This window comes from Dromiciops gliroides, chromosome 2 (assembly GCF_019393635.1).
Source record: "Dromiciops gliroides isolate mDroGli1 chromosome 2, mDroGli1.pri, whole genome shotgun sequence".
Taxonomy (NCBI): domain Eukaryota; kingdom Metazoa; phylum Chordata; class Mammalia; order Microbiotheria; family Microbiotheriidae; genus Dromiciops; species Dromiciops gliroides.
This window is the reverse complement of record NC_057862.1, coordinates 160,376,006-160,397,670: the sequence shown is the minus strand read 5'-3', so window position 1 is coordinate 160,397,670 and position 21,665 is coordinate 160,376,006. Positions and strand designations below refer to the sequence as shown.

Here is a 21,665-nt window from a genome sequence, read left to right as displayed (position 1 = left end):
TTTCACAAACCCAATCAGGCATCATGAAGATGAAAAATGTACCTTTTTACCCCTTTCTTTCATTGATTTTTCATTTTCCCCTCTTAACTTCATTTAGCAATTTTTCAGTTTCATTTTGTTCTTGCTTTAATTCATTCCATCCTTTTCCTCTCAATTGGGGTATTATAACTTTTCCCCCTTGTTAAGCTACTTTCTTAAAGTATATTACAGCCGGGTAAATTCTGATAACTTAATAGCTGACTTATTTCTCCCCATATGGTTTATTTCAGAAAAAAGTTTAGTACTTAGGTTTTTTTAAAACTTGCATCCTGAGGTAATTTTTTTATCATGAGGATTCCATTTTAATATAAAAATAAACCCTTAAAGCATAATCATTTTAATAGAATTAAGGGCAGATATGAAAATGAAACCTTTCCTGTGAAGAGATTGAAATAGGAATTAATCTCATTATATGTGGATGTATCTTAAAGTCGTTTGAGTGAAGTTTGGGGTTCAAGGTGTGGGACAAGGAAGGGCAGAGCACCACAAAACAAAACACTGAATGGGAAGGAATTAAGCAGAAAGTAAAGCTCTTTATTGAGGGGAAATATAATAAGAAGGGGCAGTTAGGGAGAAGGGAAACAGATCAGGTCCTTAGGGATCCTTGGGTAAAATAGGGTATCCTAAACCAGTAAAGCCACATGGATTTATATAGGGATCTTATTTGGGTCCTGTGGGACCAGGCACTGGGTAGAAAGATGGGAAACCTGGACCTGAAGCACAGGTCAAGGTTTGGGACTGAAGCTGATTCATGTTTGGAGGTGGAAGATGGGGTCGGAATGGAGGAAGGATTGGTAACTGGTCAGGGGATTTGATCCTACTAGGATGCAGGATAATGCAGTGAATAGAGTGCTAGCCTGGAGTCAGGAAGACCTGAGTTAAAATCTGATTTAGATCTGCACTAACTGTGTGACCCCAGGCAAGTCACTTTACTTCTGTTTACCTCAGTTTCCTCAACTGTTAAACGTGGACAAAAACATTAACCTCTCCTATGGCATGGGCAAGTGATGAAGCAGCAGATATAGACACGATTGAAATGAATGAACAACAACACTATGGAAGTGATATTTACCAGTGGGGCACTTGTAGTATATGGTAAAGGTGAAGTAAAACTTTCTTTTATGCCTCCTGCTTTATGAAAAACCAACTATCCATTGTTGAGATCGAGCACTGTACTCATCATTCATTACCAGTGGCAAAAATATATAGTCTCTTAAAATCTTATATAAAATGTTATATTACACTCGATACTCATACAATCTTTTATTTTCATGGGCTTAGGTATTTGAGCTAAATTTCATTTACACTGGAGAACTGGATACCAAATATGACCCTGAATTATAGAGTTACATCATGAACTGACACATATGAAGAGGACTCAAATAGTGGCTCTGCAATTTATTAACTGGGTGACCCTGGGCAAATCATTTAAATTTCCTGGGTCTCATTTTCCTTATCTATAAAATTAAGGAGTTGGACTAGGTAACCTCTAAGGTCCATATTAGCTCTAAATTTATCATCCTGGGTCTCAAAAATCCTGTATGACTATTCTGTGAGGCTAAAAGTTGCCTTGGGTAGCTAGGTGACTAAGTGATAGAGCACCAGGCCTGGAGTCAGAAAGATTCATCTTCCTGAGTTCAAATCTGGCCTCAGAAGCATGGAGCATGCCCGTAAGGGGTCCAACTACAAGATAAAGCTTTAGAGTAATTTAGAAATGAACATTCTAATCAGAACTAGGAATAAAACAAAAGCTAGGTAAACCTTACTAGCTGTGTTATCCTTGTAAGTCACTTCACCCTGTTTGCCTCAGTTTCCTCATCTGGAAAATGAGCTGGAGAAGGAAAAGGCAAACCACTCCATTATTTTTGCAAAAAAAAAAAAAAAAAACCCCAAACAAGCCCATATGGGGTCATGAAGAATCAGACACATCTGGACAACAACAAAAGATGCTTCATGATGAAACTACTTTAAATTTTTACTTAATTTTTTTTATTAAAAAAAATTACTTTAAAAAACTTGTTAAATTGATCATTTAAAAATATTTTCTTCTGTTAGAGATGCAAGTTTTTGTTAAAGAAATCCATTCAAATTAATTCTCTAAAAAAGTTTGATTCTATTTTTATATAAATATACTTATATAAATATATATGTATATATTTGCAGGGCAATGAGGGTTATGTGACTTGCTCAGGGTCACACAGCTAGTAAGTGTCAAGTGTCTGAGGCTGGATTTGAACTCAGGTCCACCTGAATCCATGGCTGGTGCTTTATCCACTGTGCCACTTAGCTGCCCCTATATTTTATAAATATAAAAGAGTCAGGGTGGTAGGTACAATTTCAAACATTTAAAAGATTATTATAGTATATTAATTATTATATATTATATTATTTTATTATATTTAAATTCTACAAACTTTTACCTTTTTTTTTTTTTTGGAGATTCCCCTATGAGAGAAGAGACATTTTTGCTTTTTTATAGACAACAAAGTTACTCCCTTCTGATTGAAAAAAGTAATGTGATGGAGAGTTTATGGAGAGAGTTTAGTGCCTTGTCCCCTTTGCTTTGGTTAGTGAGAGAAAGAAGATCCAGAGGAGAGGGGAACAGCCAATATCTTTACAATTGATAAGAACACTAGAAGGGTGGATTAAGGCAGTTCCTTTAATTAGCTAGAACAGGATAAAGCTGTTGGCAGCTATGCTGAACTGGTTTTTGACATGAAAACTGACTTAATTTCCTAGAAATAAAATTCTAGAAGCATGGAGCATGCCCATAAGGGGTCCAACTACAAGATAAAGCTTTAGAGTAATATAGAAATGAACTTTCTGGGGGCAGCTAGGTGGCGCAGTGGATAAAGCATCGGCCCTGGAATCAGGAATACCTCAGTTCAAATCCGGCCTCAGAGACTTAACACTTAATATCTGTGTGACCCTAGGCAAGTCACTTAACCCCAATTGCCTCACTAAAAAAAAAAAAAAAAAAAAAGAAAGAAAAAAAAAAAGAAAGAATATTCTAATCAGAACTAGGAATAAAACAAAAGCTAGGTAAACCTGTGCGTTATAACAGTTTAGCATAGTGATAAAGGTATTAAATTGTACCTAGGTATTTTTATGCTTTAGAAACTTGCTCTCTAAGGCTTTGCTAATAAATGTTTAAACTTAACTGTTTTCAGTAGTCATACTTATAGATATAGGTCTATACATCTATATAGGCATTTATTTATTTATTTTTAGAAAAATAACCCAACAAAGCCGAGAAAAAAAAATCAGAAAAATCCATGGTTCTAATCTCTTTCAGTTAATTCTTCTGTGACACAGGCCTGGTAGTTTGTACCAAGCCACATACTACCACTTGGTGGCAGCTTAACCTAATTGAAGACTCCTTTCTTTTGAATTTTGAATAAACCTGTTTAACCTAACCTAATACAGTGATTCCTACAAATACACATGCTGGTAATGTGCTGCCCCAGACTGTAATCACAGAATTCTTGGGGTTGTAGATCCAGGAGATGTTCAGTACTCTAGGGCTTCCTCAGAAATTCTGTTCCAGATGAGCTTAGCCAGCGCAATTCAAGACAGGCTTTCTAAGTACCCCTCTCTAGTACAGTCATGACAGGAAGGGTTAATTAAGGAAGGCATGATCAGACCATACTTCTTAGGATCAGCCTTAATGAGAATGGATGCCCTTAAGAATATGAAAAAATCGAGCTATTCTCCTAGTGAAGAGAGTTCTACTTCCGCAGCTCCCCATCCCCTCTCTCTTCCTTTTAGTTCACCAGAAATTTAATATTCTTTCAACCCTACGTTACTATTTGTTCCCTTTACTCAAAATGTTTTGTGGCATGCCTTTTTAAAATGAAAGTTAATTTTTAAGAGCTTTTTGTGAGAGGCAGCTAGGTTTTGCAAAGGTTAGACCTCTGGACTTGGAGTAAGGAAGATCTGAGTGTAAGCCTTGCCTTGGACATGTATTAGTTATCTGACCCTAGGGAAATCACTTAACCTTTCTTTGTCTTGGTTTCTTCTGGGTTGGATGTCCTCTCAAGTCATTTCTAACTCTAAACTCATCTGACTTTGTTCAAACATTGTGAAGCCTTGAAGTATCTGGAACATATGTATTAGACACTAGGTATGTCACCAGGAGGTGGGTACTTGCTGAGGCACGTGCCCAGAGATATTGAAGCAAGCAAACATAATGATGATACCATTTTCTAATTCTTTTGCATTTGATAATGATAGCAGGTAATAGCTAAGATTTACATAGCACCTTGAAGTTCCCAAATCACCTTACATCTGACCTTCCTGTCCTCACCTCTTCATACTTCCCACTTTGTATCAGCATAACTACCCCAAACATGCAAGTTTTGCTGTATATCATCGTTGGAATCCCCCAAAGGGAGAAAGCAAATTAGGATGAATAAAATTCATTTGGCATAATAGAGTGATAAGTATTTGCAGAAAAACATTGGAACTTGATCCTGAGAATCTTCAAAATCCCAAACTCTAAGAACTCCTCTTTCTCCCCAGTATGAAGCTATCCCCTATATTCAGTCTTCTAGCCCTTCTTCCATCTGTACCACTGGCCTACCTGTTTTTCTTCTTTCATCAGGTTCCTAAGTCTATGTTTATAACTATATGATAGACCTAAGGTGGGTAGGTCATTAGTTGTCCCAAGGAATTTTTCTAGCTCCTTGAGTAAATGTTCTTTTTTTTTTTTTTTTTTTTTTTTTTTTTTTTTGGTAAGGCAATTGGGGTTAAGTGACTTGCCCAGGGTCACACAGCTATTAAGTGTCAAGTGTCTGAGGTCAGATTTGAACTCAGGTCCTCCTGAATCCAAGACCAGTGCTCTATCCACTGCGTCACCTAGCTGCCCCGAGTAAATGTTCTTAAAACATATCTGTTGCCTTCCTAAATCTGAGAACAAGTCTAAGTATTGTGGCTACAGGAGAAGTGTAGTGTATTCCAAATAAACTTTGCCTTTTCCTTCGTCATTCAGTTTACCCTAATTATCTTTGAAAGTTTTCCCTACTCAGAACCTTTTTTGCATATCTGGTAAAGGCATTGACAAGAAATTGACTTTTAAAAACAAATAGAAAAGAATTATTAGGGGCAAGATAACATTATTGTTGTTGTTCTTCAGTCATTCCCAGTCATGTCTGACTACGACCGCATTTGGAGTTTTCCTGGCAAAAAATACTAGAGTGCTTTGCCATTTTCTTCTCCAGCTCATTTTATAATTGAGGTAAACCGAGTTAAGTGACTTGCCTAGGGTCACGCAGCTAGTAAATATCTGAAGCTGGATTTGAACTCAAGTCTTCTTCACTCCAGGCCTAGTGCTCTATCCACTGTACTACCTAGCTGTTAAGATAACATTACCTTAGGCAAAAAATTGGAAATCAAGGGAACGTCCATCAATAGAATGGCTAAACAAGTTGTGGTATTTGAATGTAATGGAATACTATTGCACTGTAAGAAAAGATGAGCAGGAGGAGTTCAGAGAAACCTGGAAGGACTTACATGAACTGATGCTGACTGAGAGGAGCAGAACCAGGAGAACATTGTACTCAGTAACAGCAACATTGTGTGATGAACAATGGGGATAAACTTGGCTCTTCTCAACAGGGTAACAATCCAAAACAGTTTCAAAGAACTCATGATAGAAAATGTTCCCAACATCCAGAAAAAAGAACTGTGAATTATGAATGAAGATTGAATCATACCGTTTCTACTTTTGGACTGTTTTTTCCCTTCTTTTTTGAGGTTTTTCCCTTGTGCTCTGATTCTTCTTTCACAAGATGACTAATGTAGAAATATGTTTAATGTGATTGTACATATACAACCTATATCAGACTGCTTTCTGTCTTGGGGAGAAAGGAGGGAAGGGAGGATGGGAGAAAAAATTTAGAACTAAAAATCCTGTGAAAATAAATGTTGAAAACTATCCTTATATGTAACTGGAAAATAATAAAATACTTTAAAAAAGATAACATTACCTTAAAATAAAATTGCGTTAAAAAATAATAACCAAAAGAAAAATAACATTCAGAAAATATGGTAAGTATAACAGATAAAAACTTGACATCTAAACTATATAAAGGAACTGTTAATGTTAGTATACAATTTTCAAAAGATAAATACAAATCATTAATAATCCCTTGCAAAATGCTCAGCCTTAATAATAATCAAACAAGTACAGTTCTAAAAGTAATTAAAAACAACAAAGGCATTGCTGGTTGGGCTGTGGAAAAACGGGTACAATCATTCATTTCTGGCAGAATAGTAAACTTAAAGCACTTTTTTTGAAGTGCAATCTGGCAGTCTTCATTATGGGGTATTCAAACAATCTTTGCTTCAATAATTCCACTTCTGGGAATATACTCTCAAAGTGTTATCAAAAACAAATAAAGAGCTGTTAAAATTTTTCATAGCAGCATCATTAATAACCACAAATACAATCTAAATGTCCAACAATTGGGAGATGGTTAAATACATTGTGATACATTAACGTAATGGATTTCTGCAATGCAATTAAGATAAAGTATGAGTAATATTTTTTAAAAGCTGGAAGGAGCTTTATGAAATGAAACAGAGTTTAAAAAAAAAGCAGAATCCAAAGAACAAAGGATACACTGATGGACCATATGAAAGAAAAACTAAATAGTAAAAAGAGGATAAACAAATCCTGATGGAGATTTAGAGACTGAAAAGTTAAATTATATCAATTAAAATTGCCTAATTTAGATGTAATAATTAAAAAGCAACCTTAATTAGTTATATTGATGTTTAATATTGTTTATAGCAATTCATAAATAATAAACTTTAAACTTCTAGAGGATGAATCATCATAATTCTTTGCATTCCAGTATCACAATATACATCTATCACAACATTACACATTTAGGAAGTGTTTTATAAATAATTAGTAAATTTTCCTATAAGAATATTAAATGGATTTTTGATAGAATTTGTAAAAAGCAATGTCCTATGGAGGAAGAAAAATAAAAATAATATCAATTACAAGATTTTAAAAACTGGATAATTAAAACATTTATGGGGAATTCTCAAGTTTCCTGGGTGGTCTTAAAGTTGGTGTTTTAAAAAACATTATTGATGGCTACTGAAAAGCTAGTAGGTTCAATAAAGCAGTGAACCTTTATTGAGTATTGGTACCATGCTTAGCAGAGTGGTTATTAGTCATATTCTTTGGGAAATCCATCAATCTATATACAAAGAAACTATAATCAAAGAAATTCCCTACTAATGTGGACCTTATAGTCAGTCTGGGGGAAAAAATTTTGCAGCCATGAAATAAATTAGAACAATACACAACAAATAGAAAATTAAATATTAAATTGTGTTCACTGAATGAGAAGTTCTATAGGAACTTAGAGGAAGGAAGTATCAATGGGAGTCAGGATCTTCAGGGAAGACTTTGTGAAAGATAGAACAAGGCACTAGCTGACTTCAAAGAATGAGATTCAGGGAGCTGAAGAAGTATGCAGGGAATTTTGGGTACAATAAAACTAACCACAGAATTAGAAATGTTCTGCAGCCAGTTTAATTCTCATCTCTAATTTGTACTTAAATAGCCCTCATGATATATCCATGAAGACTTAGCCAGACCCCAACTTGCTAAGTTTTCATTGTCTTACCAAAGTGTAAACTTTTTGAAGCAGCTAAGTATTGCATTAGTTAGAGTGCAGAGTGAACTTTGTCAGGAAATCCTGAGTTCAAAACCTGCCTCAGAAACATATTAGCTAAGGGCAGCTAGGTGGTGCAGTGGTTAAAGCACCAGCCCTGGATTCAGGAGGACCTGAGTTCAAATCCGGCCTCAGACACTTGAGACTTACTAGCTGTGTGACCCTGGGCAAGTCACTTAACCCTCATCACCTTGGGGGGAAAAAAGAATGAAGGACAAACAACAACAAATACACCCATTCAGATGCCAAGTCCTGTCAATCCTATCTCCAGAAACTTATTAGCTGTCTGATGCTGGGCAAGTCACTTAATCTCTGTCTGCTTCAGTTTCCCTCAACCGTAAAATGGGGATATCGCCTATCCCCCAATGTTGTTATGAGGATCAAATGAGGTAATATTTATAAAGTGTTAAATATAGTGGCTGGTAGGTGTTATTATTGTTGTTGCTATTATTATTATTATTCAATAAAAATAATTAAGTAGGATTCTCTATCAGTTTGCATGTTAATGACTTCTTTTATCTTTTCTGCTTAACCATTTGGTACTACTTTTGTTTCTTCATAGGTCGAATCATTAAAGAAAAAAGTACAACAGAAACAATTATTTATCTTGCAACTTTTAGAAAAAATATCCTTCTTGGAAGGCGAGGTAAGAATCTATGATTATTTAGGTACAGTTCTTCTGTACTATATAACTTTTTGTTACCAGAGTAATAAAACTTAATTGTCAAAATAATGAAGACTTTTTAGACTCAAAAAATAGAAAATTAACTTTCAATGAACAATGCACCCCCCAAAATTCTGATAATTAATCATTCATCAAAATGATTTTATAGGTTTGTGATTCTACCAGCAATGCATGAATGTAACTACTTCTCCACAATGCATCTTGGTGGTGTGTGCTTTTCTTCTACATTAACTTTTTAAGCAGGTATATAAATATACTGAATAAATATGATTACAGTAGATTATAGGTGATTTGGTTTCCACTAGAACTTTAAAATAGTTAACATTAATACTTTTTCCTATTAATGTTTTTCCTTTCCTGAATTTATAAAGTATATTATTTTGTCTAGAGGAAGAATAGAACTAGAGAATTGGGAGGACATTTAAGAGTTCAGATAAACTATTGATAAAAGGGGAAGCTAAAGACCTATTGTCCTATACGCTTTCTCCATCAAAAAAAATCAACATGTATTTTATTTTTAATTTTTATTGATATCTTTTGTTTCTGAACATGTCCCTTTCCTAACCAGTAAACTATCCCTTATAACAAAGATTTTAAAAGAAAGGAGAGAAAAACAGTTCAGCAGAACCAACCAACACAACCTGCCATATATGATAATACTCTATCTTCTCGAGGAGCTTGGCATGAGACTTTTCTCTCCTGAACTCATAGAATTTAAACATTATCAGAGATTCCAGCCCCTTCATTTTACAGATAAAGAAACTGGAGGATTTTATAAATTGTCCAAGATAACATAATGTGAGTTTCAAACATAACATAGTATGAGGATTCAAACTCAGGTCTTCTGATTCCAAATCTCTGAAGTTCTTTCCATTCAACCACATTCCCTCTTAGCCTTCCCAGTTGCTAATTATCAGTTCAGTGCTGTGTTCCTTGTTCCAGTTCCGCAGGGTAGATTTGTCCTAGGTAAAACTGTGAAGTAGACAGTCTCCTTTTGAAACTGTTGTAAAGTCTCCCTTTCCCACCCTCCTTTTCATTGTTCTCTTTGCTCCTTCCATTTTGGCAACTGAAAAAGTGGCAGGGAACATCGTCAGAGAGGAGACTTTGTGCAAGAGGGTACAGATGAATGTGTTGTTCTTTGGACATTCACCAATTCCTTTCCTTAATTAGAACTTATCTGTTAGCCTTCCATTCCCTCAAAACCCTGATGTCTTCCAAGTAACAGCTAATTACTGGATAGACTACTTCATAGTAAAGTGTTTTTAATGAAGAGAAAATCTACAAATGTTTAAACAGAGAGTGCAGGGTAATGGCAAGCAAGAACCCTGGACTTGGGATCTGAGGGTCTGTTACTTAATAACCATGTGACCTCAGGCAAGTCACTTAATCTCACTGAGCCTCAGTTTCTTCATCTGTAAAATGGGGATAATAATACTTGCACTATTTCCTTCACAGGGTTGTTGTGAGGAAAGTGCTTTAAAAATTGTAACATTAAAATATTGACATTTAGTCCTAGAATATATTGTTGTTATATTTTAAATGACATTTTATTTACTAAATATAATAAATGTACATTTAATTTAATACTTGATAGAAGGAAGACAAATTTATCATTTTTCAGTGAATTTATCATGTATTAGGATATATATTCCCATGTCCTGCCCAAGATAAAATATAATGTCCTCTTTGATGCCTTTGCACCTGATCTGGTGACTTCAAGTCAGTCCCCATAAAACATAATCTCTCAGCACCTGTATGTCCATCTTCCCATGTCCATCTCACAAATATGGTTTATCCTTTGACAGTTCCCACTTTTTAATGGGGAGGGGGTGTCCTGGTATTGCTGGCCTTTTCCTAGAAGTTGTCATGGCTAAGTTCAAGCTTGTACAGGAAGCCCAGACTCCAAAACCTCTCACAGGAGACATTATGATTGAAGGAAGAGAGGCATCCATGTCTATCATGAGTCCAATAGTATTTGCTGGAAAACTTATGGCTAGGGTCCTCAGTCAACTTAGGAAGTGGCTTTGTTCTCCTAGATATCTCCTGGTAACTGCAACTGACCTCGGAGATTATGCCTGGAGACTGAGTTCCAGAATCAATGGATGAAGCCAGTGGCTAACACCATCTTGAGTCTGGACTGAAGGGCTCAAATGTCCAATATTGATTTCTGTGGTCTGGTCAGGTTCAACTTTATCTGTAAAATGGGGATTGTAACACAAAATTAGAGAATTCCTTACTTTATTGGGATATAACAAAATAAAAGCTCACCGTTAAATAGTAAAATCATTTCCAACCTTTTTGAGTAGATAAGGACCATGTCTTTGCTTGATTTTTTTCCCTTACCTTTCTCATGTTAGTAATTGTACTATCAATATTGAAATATTATTTCCATTTTTTTTTTTTAGTGAGGCAATTGGGGTTAAGTGACTTGCCTAGGGTCACACAGCTAGTAAGTGTTAAATGTCTGAGGCCGGATTTGAACTCAGGTACTCCTGACTCCAGGGCCGGTGCTCTATCCACTGCGCCATCTAGCTGCCCCTATTATTTCCATTTTAAAGAGGAGAAAGTTGGGGCTCAAAGTGGTTAAATGACTTGCCCATAGTCTAGTGTCAGTGCCAAAATTGGACCCTACTGCTCTCTTCTCTTTTTTTATTCCAAATCTTCTCCAAAAAATTAATTTATCTGCCTTCCCCATGACTGGTGGTTAGCCCAGTGCTCAGGGAGTTCAGGGTGGCAACTTTACTTTCAAAGGTGGGAAAAGCTACTAGCTTCTACTTCAGCTGCCCCATCCCTCTTCACTGACCCAGAAAGGATAGAAGGGGAGGAGAGAGTGGGAGACCCGGGCTCACTGTCCCCCAACACCCCAAGGACAAAGAGAGTAGGGCATAGCAGTTGGGCATATATACAGCTGCCTCCACCCAGGGAGGGGCCACGTTCAGATTATATGCCAATCTCTGTTGCTCTTTATTGCACTGTGACACAAAAGAAATGATGACAGCTTTGTGATAGAACTTCTAGATGTGTCCTGTCAAGCCACTGTAGTATGGTCACAGGTGCACTGCCTAGACATAGCGTGGTGTTGTATGAAAGCCAGTGACAATTTATTACAGACAACATGAAATTTCATTTGACTGTGTTCTAGGCAGTTCTGTTTTTTTGGTGAGGCAATTGGGGTTAAGTGACTTGCCCAGGGTCACACAGCTAGTAAGCTTTAAGTGTCTGAGGCCAGATAATTTTCTATTCTCTTTCTTTCTCTCTCTCTGCAGGGCAATGAAAGTTAAGTGACCTGCCCAGGGTCACACAGCTAGTAAGTGTCAATTATCTGAGGTTTGATTTGAACTCAGGTCCTCCTGACTCCAGGACCAGTGCTCTATCCACTGCACCACCTAGCTGCCCCATAGGCAGTTCTGTTTTAGAAAAATTCTCAAATGAACGGAAAGGAGAAGAGCTTTGGTTTTACCAGAAGAAAAAAAAGCCAATTTCCTTTTTACATTTCATATATAAATATATGTATGTATGTATACATTTATACATATATACATACACACATACATGTATATATGTATATCTATAAGATATACACTTGAACATGTAATATGTATAATATAAAAAGAAAATGTGTAGAGTGGAGTAAGTGCTGGATTAGGGGTCGGGACCTGGGTTCAAATTCTGACTCTTCTACTCCCTACCCATGTGACCTTGGACAAGTCATTTAACCATTTTGTCTCAATTTCCTAATCTACGAAATGAGAAGGTTGGACTAAGCCACCTCTAAAGGTTCCCTTCAATTCCAAATCTGTCACTGGGAACCTAAGAAATGTCTAATCCTATGGTCTCAACAGCAAAGGTTGGATCTGAGTCTTCTGATCTCGAATTCAGCATCTGTTCTTATTAACATTATCCTATAATCCTGTGATCAAATAACAGTGGGCTACTCAGTGTCCATACACAGCATAAAAGTTAGGGCAATGTCTCCATCTCTTTCTTTTGTGCTCAGTAAGCAGAGTTCCTAGATCTGATATCCATAGTTTGAGTCTCTACAGTTGTAAATGTTGATGAATTTACTTTAAGCTTCTCCACTTGAAATGATCTTGTCTCACTTGTTGCACCCTCTACAGTTGTAAATTAAATGATTTAAAAATGGATACTAAATAACAGTAGAAATCCCTGTTATTTCTTATTCTTGTGAATGGTAAAGTCCAGGTGTAACTGGAAAAGATGTGTGTATATGTACATTTGTGTAAATTTCTGTGTCTCTTTGGCTAGTGCCCAATATTATTCTCCCATACAGCGTGCATGAGGTGGCTGGTTTCAGAGGCTGTAGATCTGTCATGACCTGTCTGCTGAGAGGGCATCTGGAACATGTTCTAGCCCTCTACACCATTTCCTATTTATCAGAAAGGATGCAGTCTTTTACGTCCCATAGCTTTGCACAAAACCTCTGCTGAGACTCAGCTGAATAGCTCATGTTCCCTCTCACAGAACCTGAGTCTGTTGCTTCCCTATCAACTGGAACTCAGATTTCCCATGCCACACTGTGTGGCATTTCTCAGTCCTCCTCCACCACCAGGCCAACTTTTCCCCATCAACTTACTGAAAAACAAAAACAAGTGTGCTAATTGCATGACAGCACTTCCCTTATTTAAACATTGTTATCTCTTTCATAGATGAGAAAAATCAAGTACCTAACATATTTCATGTAAAGTCCATCAATTAACATTTTGTAAAGACTCCCCTGCCCCCGTCCCAGGAGCCAAGCATTATGAAAATAGGAAAATGTACATGTTTATGAGGTGAAACCAGAGAATGAGCACAAGTTGTCCACTGTACAGATAGGGAAGAGGGGAGGTGGAAGAATCTTCCTTACTAAAAACTTTTTTCCCCTGTCCCTTTTCCCCCAATACAGAATAATGAACTACAAAGTAGACTGGACTACTTAATGGAAACACAGCCCAAGACTGAAGTGGAAACCAGAGAGATTGGAGTAGGCTGTGATCTACCATCCAGGTATTTGTGAATTTCTTATTTTCCTTTTTTTCCCCGCACGGCAATGAGGGTTAAGTGACTTTCCTAGGGTCACACAGCTAGTAAGTGTCAAGGGTCTGAGGCCACATTTGAACTCAGGTCCTCCTGAATCCAGGGCCAGTGCTTTATCCGCTGCACCACCTAGCTGACCCTGAATTTTTTATTTTCCTAAAAAAAAAAAAAAAGAGTTGCTCAGTGACTAAAAATAGACAAATAATGCCACCCCCTATTTCTACTTCAAGGAAAGCTAGGTGGCACAGTGGATAGAGCACCAGGCTTGGAGTCAGGAAGACTCCTCTTCCTGAATGCAAAACTGGCCTCAGATTTAGCTATGTGACCCTGGGCAAGTCACTTAATCCTGTTTGTCTCAGTTTCCTCATCTGTAAAATGAGCTGGAGAAGGAAATGACAAATTGCTCCTATATCTCTGCCAGAGGATCTGGGCTGAAATCTTGCACCCTTTTTGATATTAGGCCAGTCAATTTTATTAGCACCCTCTACAGTTGTAAATTAAATGATTTAAAAATGGATACTAAATAACAGTAGAAATCCCTGTTATTTAAGAGAGTTGAGTTAGATCTCCACTGAGGTCCTATCCAGTTCTACATCTATGATCCTATGTTCCTGTGATTCAGTCATCTATCCTCTCTATCTCCACTGTACCTCACCCCCATCCCCCCAAAAACATATTCAGCAGGATTAGTAAATAAGCCTTGTAGGGTTTTTGACAAAAAGCAAGCTTGTGTTTTTGTGACTGAGCAGTTGTTCCTACCAGGATTTATTTCTTTTCTTTTCTTTTCAAGAGTATAGACATTTTAGTCACTTTATATGTGAAATTCCAAATTGTCAAGTATTATTATTATTTTTGCTGGGCAGTGAGGGTTAAATGACTTGCCCAGGGTCACACAGCTAGTAAGTGTCAAATGTCTGAGGCTGGATTTGAACTCAGGTCCTCCTGAATCCAGGGCTGGTACATCATCCACTGCTCCACCTAGCTGCCCCCAGAAGGATTTATTTCTTTCTGTGAACCCTTTTTATGTGAACTATCCCAGCAGCAGTGATAGATCTTTGTGTAAACATAGGCCTGGGAAGGTAGGAGTATGAAAGCAGTTAGCAAAAATGTTGTAAAAAATCACTTCTTAGGGGGCAGCTAGGTGGCACAGTGGATAAAGCACTGGCCCTGGATTCAGGAGGACCTGAGTTCAAATCTGGCCTTAGACACTTGACACGTACTAGCTGTGTGACCCTGGGCAAGTCACTTAACTCCAATTGCCTCACCCCAAAAAGAAAAAAAAAACACCAAACCACCTCTTATTCCAGAATGGGTACAATTGGTTCATTTCAGCACAATGCATCTGATTGCTTTTTATTTCTGATCTTCATAACATTTTTGGGTTAAGTCATCAATGACTCCATTAAACAATCAAATCCAGACATTAAGACAGGTCATAGAATCATTGTAGAACTGGAAGGGATCTCAGAGTCTACCTAGTCTATCCCCCTCATTTACCAATTAAGTGGGTCCCAGAGATATTAAGTGACTTGCCCAGTAAGTGTCGGAGGCCTACATCTTCTGTACTCTCTTGTAGCAGACTGTGAGCTCTATGGTGGTTCATCCATTTGTCCCAAGCCTGTGTTCTAGGCTGCCCAGTCATCGATCTGTTCTACTTGGCTCAATTAGTGAACTGCAAAAAGTTGACCAAGTTGTATTTTGAGATTTTTTTGGTATCTCCCCTTGTTACAAAAGAATGGTGGGAAGGATATTAATTAGCCAGCCTTTTTAGAGCCATCCAGGCAGTCAGTCACTGTGTTAAGTACCTTGTGAGTATAAAAAGAACATGAGTGATGATCCTTCCCCACAAGGATCTTATAATTCAACAATTTGATAATTATTAAGTGCCTGCTATGTACAAGACCCTGGATATAAAGACAAAATACAAACTAATCATTGTCCATATACAACATGTACATAGATATTTAAGACAAAGTATATAGAATGTGATATTATATACTATCAAGTGTATAAAATGAGATCATCGACATAAGATTCTTTTAATCCTTAAAGCACTATATATATTGTTCGGTCATTTTTTCAGTCATGTTCGACTCTTCATGACCCCATTTTTTCTTGGCAAATAATACTGGGGTGGTTTGCCATTTCCTTCTCTAGTTCATTTTACAGATGAGGAAACTGAGGAAAACAAGGTTAAGTGACTTGCCCAGCAACACACAGCTAGTTAGTATCAGAGGATCTAAGGCCAGATTTGAACTCTCCTGACTCTAGCCCTGGTACTCTATCCACTGTACCACCTAGCTGCCCCACTATATGTATTAGCTATTATTAAATGTCATTACTGTTTTTAGAAAGTAATACAAAATAAATTCAAGAGAGAGAGTTTGACATGGAAAAAGTCAGTGCTGATATATAAATTACCACTTAAAATGCACATTCAAATGTATAGTATACAAAATAACAGCAATAGCGTAAGATGATCAGCTGGGAAGGAAGTGGTTATTTTCAGTAATGCAATAATCCAATATAACTCTGAAGGACTTATGAAAATTGCAATCCATCTACAGAGAAAGAACTAATGGTATCTAAAAACAGATTGAAGCATAATTTTTTTTGACAGTTCCTTAATTTGAAATTTTGTTTTATCTGTTTTGTCTCACAACCTAGCTAATGTGGGGATGTTTTCCATGACTACTCATGTATAACTTATATTGAATGGCTTGAGGTCATGGGGGTGGGGGTGGGAAGGGAGGGAGGAAGAGAAGTTGGAACACAAAGTTTTAAAAAACTGATGTCAAAATTTGTTTTTACATGTAATTTGGAAAATAAAATTCTAAACAGAAAAAAAAAATAATAAAATGCACATTCAAGTCTTATACCATACATACAACCAGAATTGCACCTAGTCTCTACATGGCCCTTCCTTTGCAGGTATCTCTTTATATTTGCCTTTTCTAGCTTTCTTTTATTTCTTATGTGTTTCTCCAGCATCTTCTTTACTATTTTTCTGTTTTCATTTATCATTCCTGATTTCTGATTGTGTTTATTTCAACTGGTCATTTGTGTATCTAAAGGAATTCACTAGGCCTGGCACCTCATGAGTCCTTGTTTGACAACCTTGTTTGCACTGCTTGTCTCCTTGCAAAATGTGGGGGTTTTATTATCCTCACATAATTAAAAGGAAATATAAACAGAGTTTGAGTCTGTGTATCATGAATATGTAATACCAAGTGCACAATAAAAGTTTATCAGAAAATAAGGACTGACCATGGGCAAGGACTGTTTTTGAAATCCAAATCTTGGCTACTTTCCTTTCCTTCCTCCCCCCCCCCCCAAGTACCCAAGTGGCTTAGTCTGCACTAATTGACTACCTAATAAATCCTGTTTGGCTAAGAGGAATACAAAACTATGCCTGAAGCCAATAAATTGTTTGTTTTTAAATTCCCACACTTTAACTTAAAATAAAATCAGCTTTTCAATTTGTGTGCCAAAGTTTAGCCTGAAGCTAACTTTTATGGCTAAGTTATGGAACCACAAATCGGTTTTCATAATGGAAGTGCTGACAGACCCATAACTTATGTTAGGAGTGAACCTGGAAGCCACTTTAGCATCTAAAAGCAGCTTTTACATAAGTTTCATATTCAGTTTCCCCCAAGTTCCACCGTAGTGACCTAACTGCTTTGGTCATTCAGGGGTAGATGTTAAAAGTGTGTACAGTGAGCTACATTTTTTTAATTTCCTAAAATTTGATATTTTCCTGGACTTTTAGTATGACTCTGGGATGTCAGGTGATAGGTCCCAAGTTGTGTTCTATATTCTAGTATATTTTGTGGTTAATATTCTGACTCCAAATTAACTTGTGTCAGAGAATGTTTTATGCTTCATTTTTTTCAAAACCAACTTACTCAGTCCATTTTTATCATTATTAAAATTGTCACATGTTTAAGACTGATTTTTGGCTAATGTTTTTGTTTCCCACCAGAAACTAATAGGTAAAATAAAAATGAACTTGATTTTAGAGCAAAGATTACCATGTTGCTCAGAATATATCTTATAACCATAAGAGGAAATAATATTAATGATAGATTTAGAACTGAATGGGACATTAGATGTTAGTGCTAGCACTTTATGGATAGGAAAATTGGGGCTCTCTATCAAGGAATGTTCCTAATGTCAAACAGTGGAACAGTGGTAATGGACTTTGAAAAGGAAAAATGCATCTTAGACAGACAGACAGACAGACAGACACACACACACACACACACACACACACATATATATACTGAAAAATAACAGTGATTATAGACTTTTGTAAGCCATATTTGGAGAAAAAATCTAGCTTTTTATTTGGGCTAACTGTGTGTGTGTGTGTGTGTGTGTGGTTTTAAATATATTTTAAAAATAAAATCTTTATCTTCATTGATTTCTCTGCATTTGACACCATTGTCCCTCTGGCTTTTTCATAAACTCTCTTTCCTTGTGTTCCTTGGCATTAAACACTATCTTTCTACTTCTCTAACTGTTCCTTGTCTATCTCCTATCTCCTATCTCCTTCCTCATGGCTGCAAATGATGGCATCTTGCAAAGGTCTTTCCTCATCTCACTTCTATTTACTACCTCTGTATATAACTCCTTCAATAGTCTTATTGACTAACAGCTTCAACTATCACTTATATGGGTATTATTTCTATCCTGTGTCTCTAGTGCTACCCCACATTGATGCCTACTAGACATTTATGCCTAGGGTAGTCTGCCAACACTCGTCAGACTCGGTGCACTTAAAATTGAGGTCATCACTGTCACTCCTAACTGATCTCACTGCCTCCAGTCTCTTTCCCCTCTAATAATGCTTCAGGATACCCTCAGATTGATTTTCTTAAAGTCATTACTTTTGTCATGTCATTTCTTTGCTCATTACTTAGAAAATAAAGTTCAACCTTCTTAGCTTGGCATTCAAACCACCCACAATTTGATCTCAGAACACATTTCTGATTTTTTTTGTGAGGCAATGAGGGTTAAGTGACTTGCCCAGGGTCACACAGCTAGTGTCAAGTGTCTGAGGCCAGATTTTAACTCAAGAATATGGGTCATCCTGACACCAGGCCTGGCATTCTATCCACTGTGCCACCTAGCTGCCCTGTCTCCTACTTGAACCTTGTGTTCTAGTCAGAATGGTATTTTGTCATTTCCTGAATAGATGCGCAGCTTCTTACCTCTACTTTTACCATTTTTTCTGCATGGAAGGCTTTCTACTCCTCCTTCCTTCTCCATCTTCATCCCTTAAAATCCCAGCCTATGTCACACCTATTTCAGGAAGCCTTTTCTGATCAGCCCAGTTAGAAGTGACCTCTCCCTTCTCCACAACAAAAGCAAAAAGCATATGTCTTCATGGTCTGGATAGTGTTAGAGGCTCTGGAGACAAAAAATTAACAAGAATCTCTGCCCTAAAGGAACTTACATTCTACTGTGGAACATCTTTTGTACTTTGTAACATTCAGTAATCATGGGCTAGCTTGTAATATAGTTAATTGTGTACATGTTCCAACTTTTCAAGGATCTCTGTATCCCACAATGTGGAAAGATGGAAAAAAAGGAAAGAAGGAGGGAATGAAGGAAGGAGGGAAAGAAGGAAGGGAAAGAAGGAAGGATGGAGGAAGGAAGGAAGGAAGGGAGGGAGGGAGACAGGGAGGGAGGAAGAAATGAAGGAAGGGGAAAGAAAAGAAGAGGAAAAGAAATGAAGGGAGGAAATGAGAGAAGAAAGAAGGGAGTAAGGGAAGGAAGAAGGAAGGAAAGATTAAAGCCATCAGAAGTTATAAAACTAAAATCTTTATTCAATTATCTTAGCACATAATTGAACATCCTTGAATTTAATCTCCTTCCTACCGAATAGTGAGAAACCAGATTTAGATAGCCCATACAATCCTCTTTTCTTATTTCCTTCCCCACCAGGGAAGTTAGTTTCAGAGACAGGGAAAATGACCTTTTTAAAAGGCAGCACTTATTAGAAACCAGCATGTCATCAGAGAGAATGTAACTCCTCATTGGCTTTCAGTATCCAGATGACCACCTTGCTTTTTGTTAAAATGCTCTATTTATTTACTGATTCTACTTTGGTGAGGGGGGTGGATTTGGAGGGGTGTGTGAAAGCTGAAAGCAAGAGATGTGAAAAATAATAGCTTAAAAGTGCCAAAGTATATTGTATAACATGCCTAAAATTCTATCTTAAAGTTAGCTATTTGTGAAATCTGTTTTTCTCTCATTTTCAACTCAAATGGAAAAAAGAATGAAAATAAGATAAACGAAAATACAAAAAGCCCCCTACTCCCTGGGCTGGAAAGGAAATCTCATTCTGAAGCCTGGAAGGTCTACTTCCATATCTATTTCCTCATTTTATTACCTTTAGGATATCATTGCTCGAGATAGTTTTTGCTATGTGTATTTCTACTACTGTAAACGTTAAAATGCATGAATAAGTCACTAAGTTCAAGAGTAATGTCCTTTCTATGGAAATTTAATTAGTTTGAATTTATCAATTGTACCAGCAGGCTGGTTTCAATCTTTAAAACTTGCTTTTTTTTATTTCTTAGTCAAACAATCAGGACTCGAGAAATTGTAAGGCCTACAAGGACCTATGCACCGTATACAAGAGTAATGGAATTAACTATGAAGAAGGCTGTAACTGAAGCAGACCAATAAATACATTCATTTTAGAGGAATAAATGCACTGGGACTGCGGCATGAATTCTGGAAAGTATGGATGTTACCTCCTTGATCCACACGTTTGCATCAATGAGAATTAGAGTTGCTACAAACAACTTTCCTTTTAGGAGCCTAAAGATGGAAAGTAAGGTGGGGTTTGGGAGAGATAGAAAGGAGGGAAGAACCCTGAAGTGCAATATATCATATTTCAAACACTAAACCCAAATACGCTTACATGCAGTGTTTTCTGTCATTTTCTATGTACCCACTAAAGTTTTGTTAGTGGGATTCACCTACAATCTGTAATTTTACTAGATTTGGGTTGTTAATAGAGGAAAGGGGCATTAATCAAAAAGTGATTTGTGTGGGGGGTTTTTCATGCCAGTATCACTTGTTACATACACTATGAAGGTTTTGTTACCCATAAAGTATTAGGAGTTGATATTTTTCTTTGGTGCAGAGACATTTGTCCACAACAACAACAAAAAAAAAAAAAGAAAGAAAGAAAGAAAGAAAAGAAAAAGACTGTTGGACACACTTTCAAACTAAAGTGTAAATGAAGACTTATTGGCAGTCAGAAGCGGGTGACTTTTAGCCGCAGATGTCTATCTGCTGAAGGTTTTGTATTTTACACAAGTCCCCGTGAAAAATTATTCTAATGCCTGGGCATCCATCTTAAATCTGGGTTCTGGAGCTCCAAAATCCTTTGCAGTTCATTTGTGCCTTGCATCTTTATCAGGTGAACTGAAATCACTGTATTTATTTCTACCTATGAGTATTTTTTCTTCCTCATTTCAACCTACAAGATAATTTTGTATGTTAAAATTTTACTAATTTAAGTTTTCAATAACAATTGATGTTTTTTTCTTAAATGAGTATTTTATTCAAGCATATAGTACCTTGGTATTATAATCCCTTGATGCATTTATTTAATAAATTCCATATATTTTGTTCTATTAATTGGTTCCTAGTGCTTCATTTGCGTCCATGTTGAAAGGGTAAGGAGCAGAGGAAGAACATCAAATAAAGCTTACCATAAAACAAAAGCAAGGATTTAAATGAGTTAAGTCTTTGAAAGCAAGATAAACCTCAAGACAATGCCTTTAAAATGACTGTAATCTACAGGCTTTCCTGCTTAACTTAGTTACTTGGTTCTATTAAAAAACAAAACAGGGGCAGCTAGGTGGCACAGTGGATAAAGCACTGGCCTTGGATTCAGGAGGACCTGAGTTCAAATCCAGCCTCAGACACTTGACACTTAACTAGCTATGTGACCCTGGGCAAGTCACTTAACTCTCATTGCCCTGCAAAAACAAAAAACCAAAAACAAAACAACTCATTGTTAGGGGGAATGATATTACAGAAGGCAGTGCATTTCCTCAGGGACTATACTATAGTATAGGTACACAGTTGATCAATATGAAATTTTAGAGTGAGGTTTGATTACATGTTACCTTTTATTGTGAAACAATATTGGAAAAGCATTGGTATGCGGGTTATATATAACTAGC

The 21,665-nt window shown here is 36.8% G+C and overlaps 1 protein-coding gene across 1 annotated transcript in view; it reads left to right on the top strand.

Moving 5' to 3' along the window:
* The window catches only part of LOC122738059 (myocardial zonula adherens protein), a 101,345-nt gene extending 80,308 nt beyond the window's left edge, over positions 1 to 21,037 (top strand). Inside the window, exons 11-13 of the mRNA XM_043980106.1 lie at positions 8,296 to 8,379; positions 13,325 to 13,425; positions 20,043 to 21,037. Coding sequence (XP_043836041.1) covers positions 8,296 to 8,379; positions 13,325 to 13,425; positions 20,043 to 20,151 — 294 coding nt within the window. The 3' untranslated portion in view covers positions 20,152 to 21,037. The remainder of the gene's footprint in view (positions 1 to 8,295; positions 8,380 to 13,324; positions 13,426 to 20,042) is intronic.
* Positions 21,038 to 21,665: the final 628 nt, after the last annotated feature.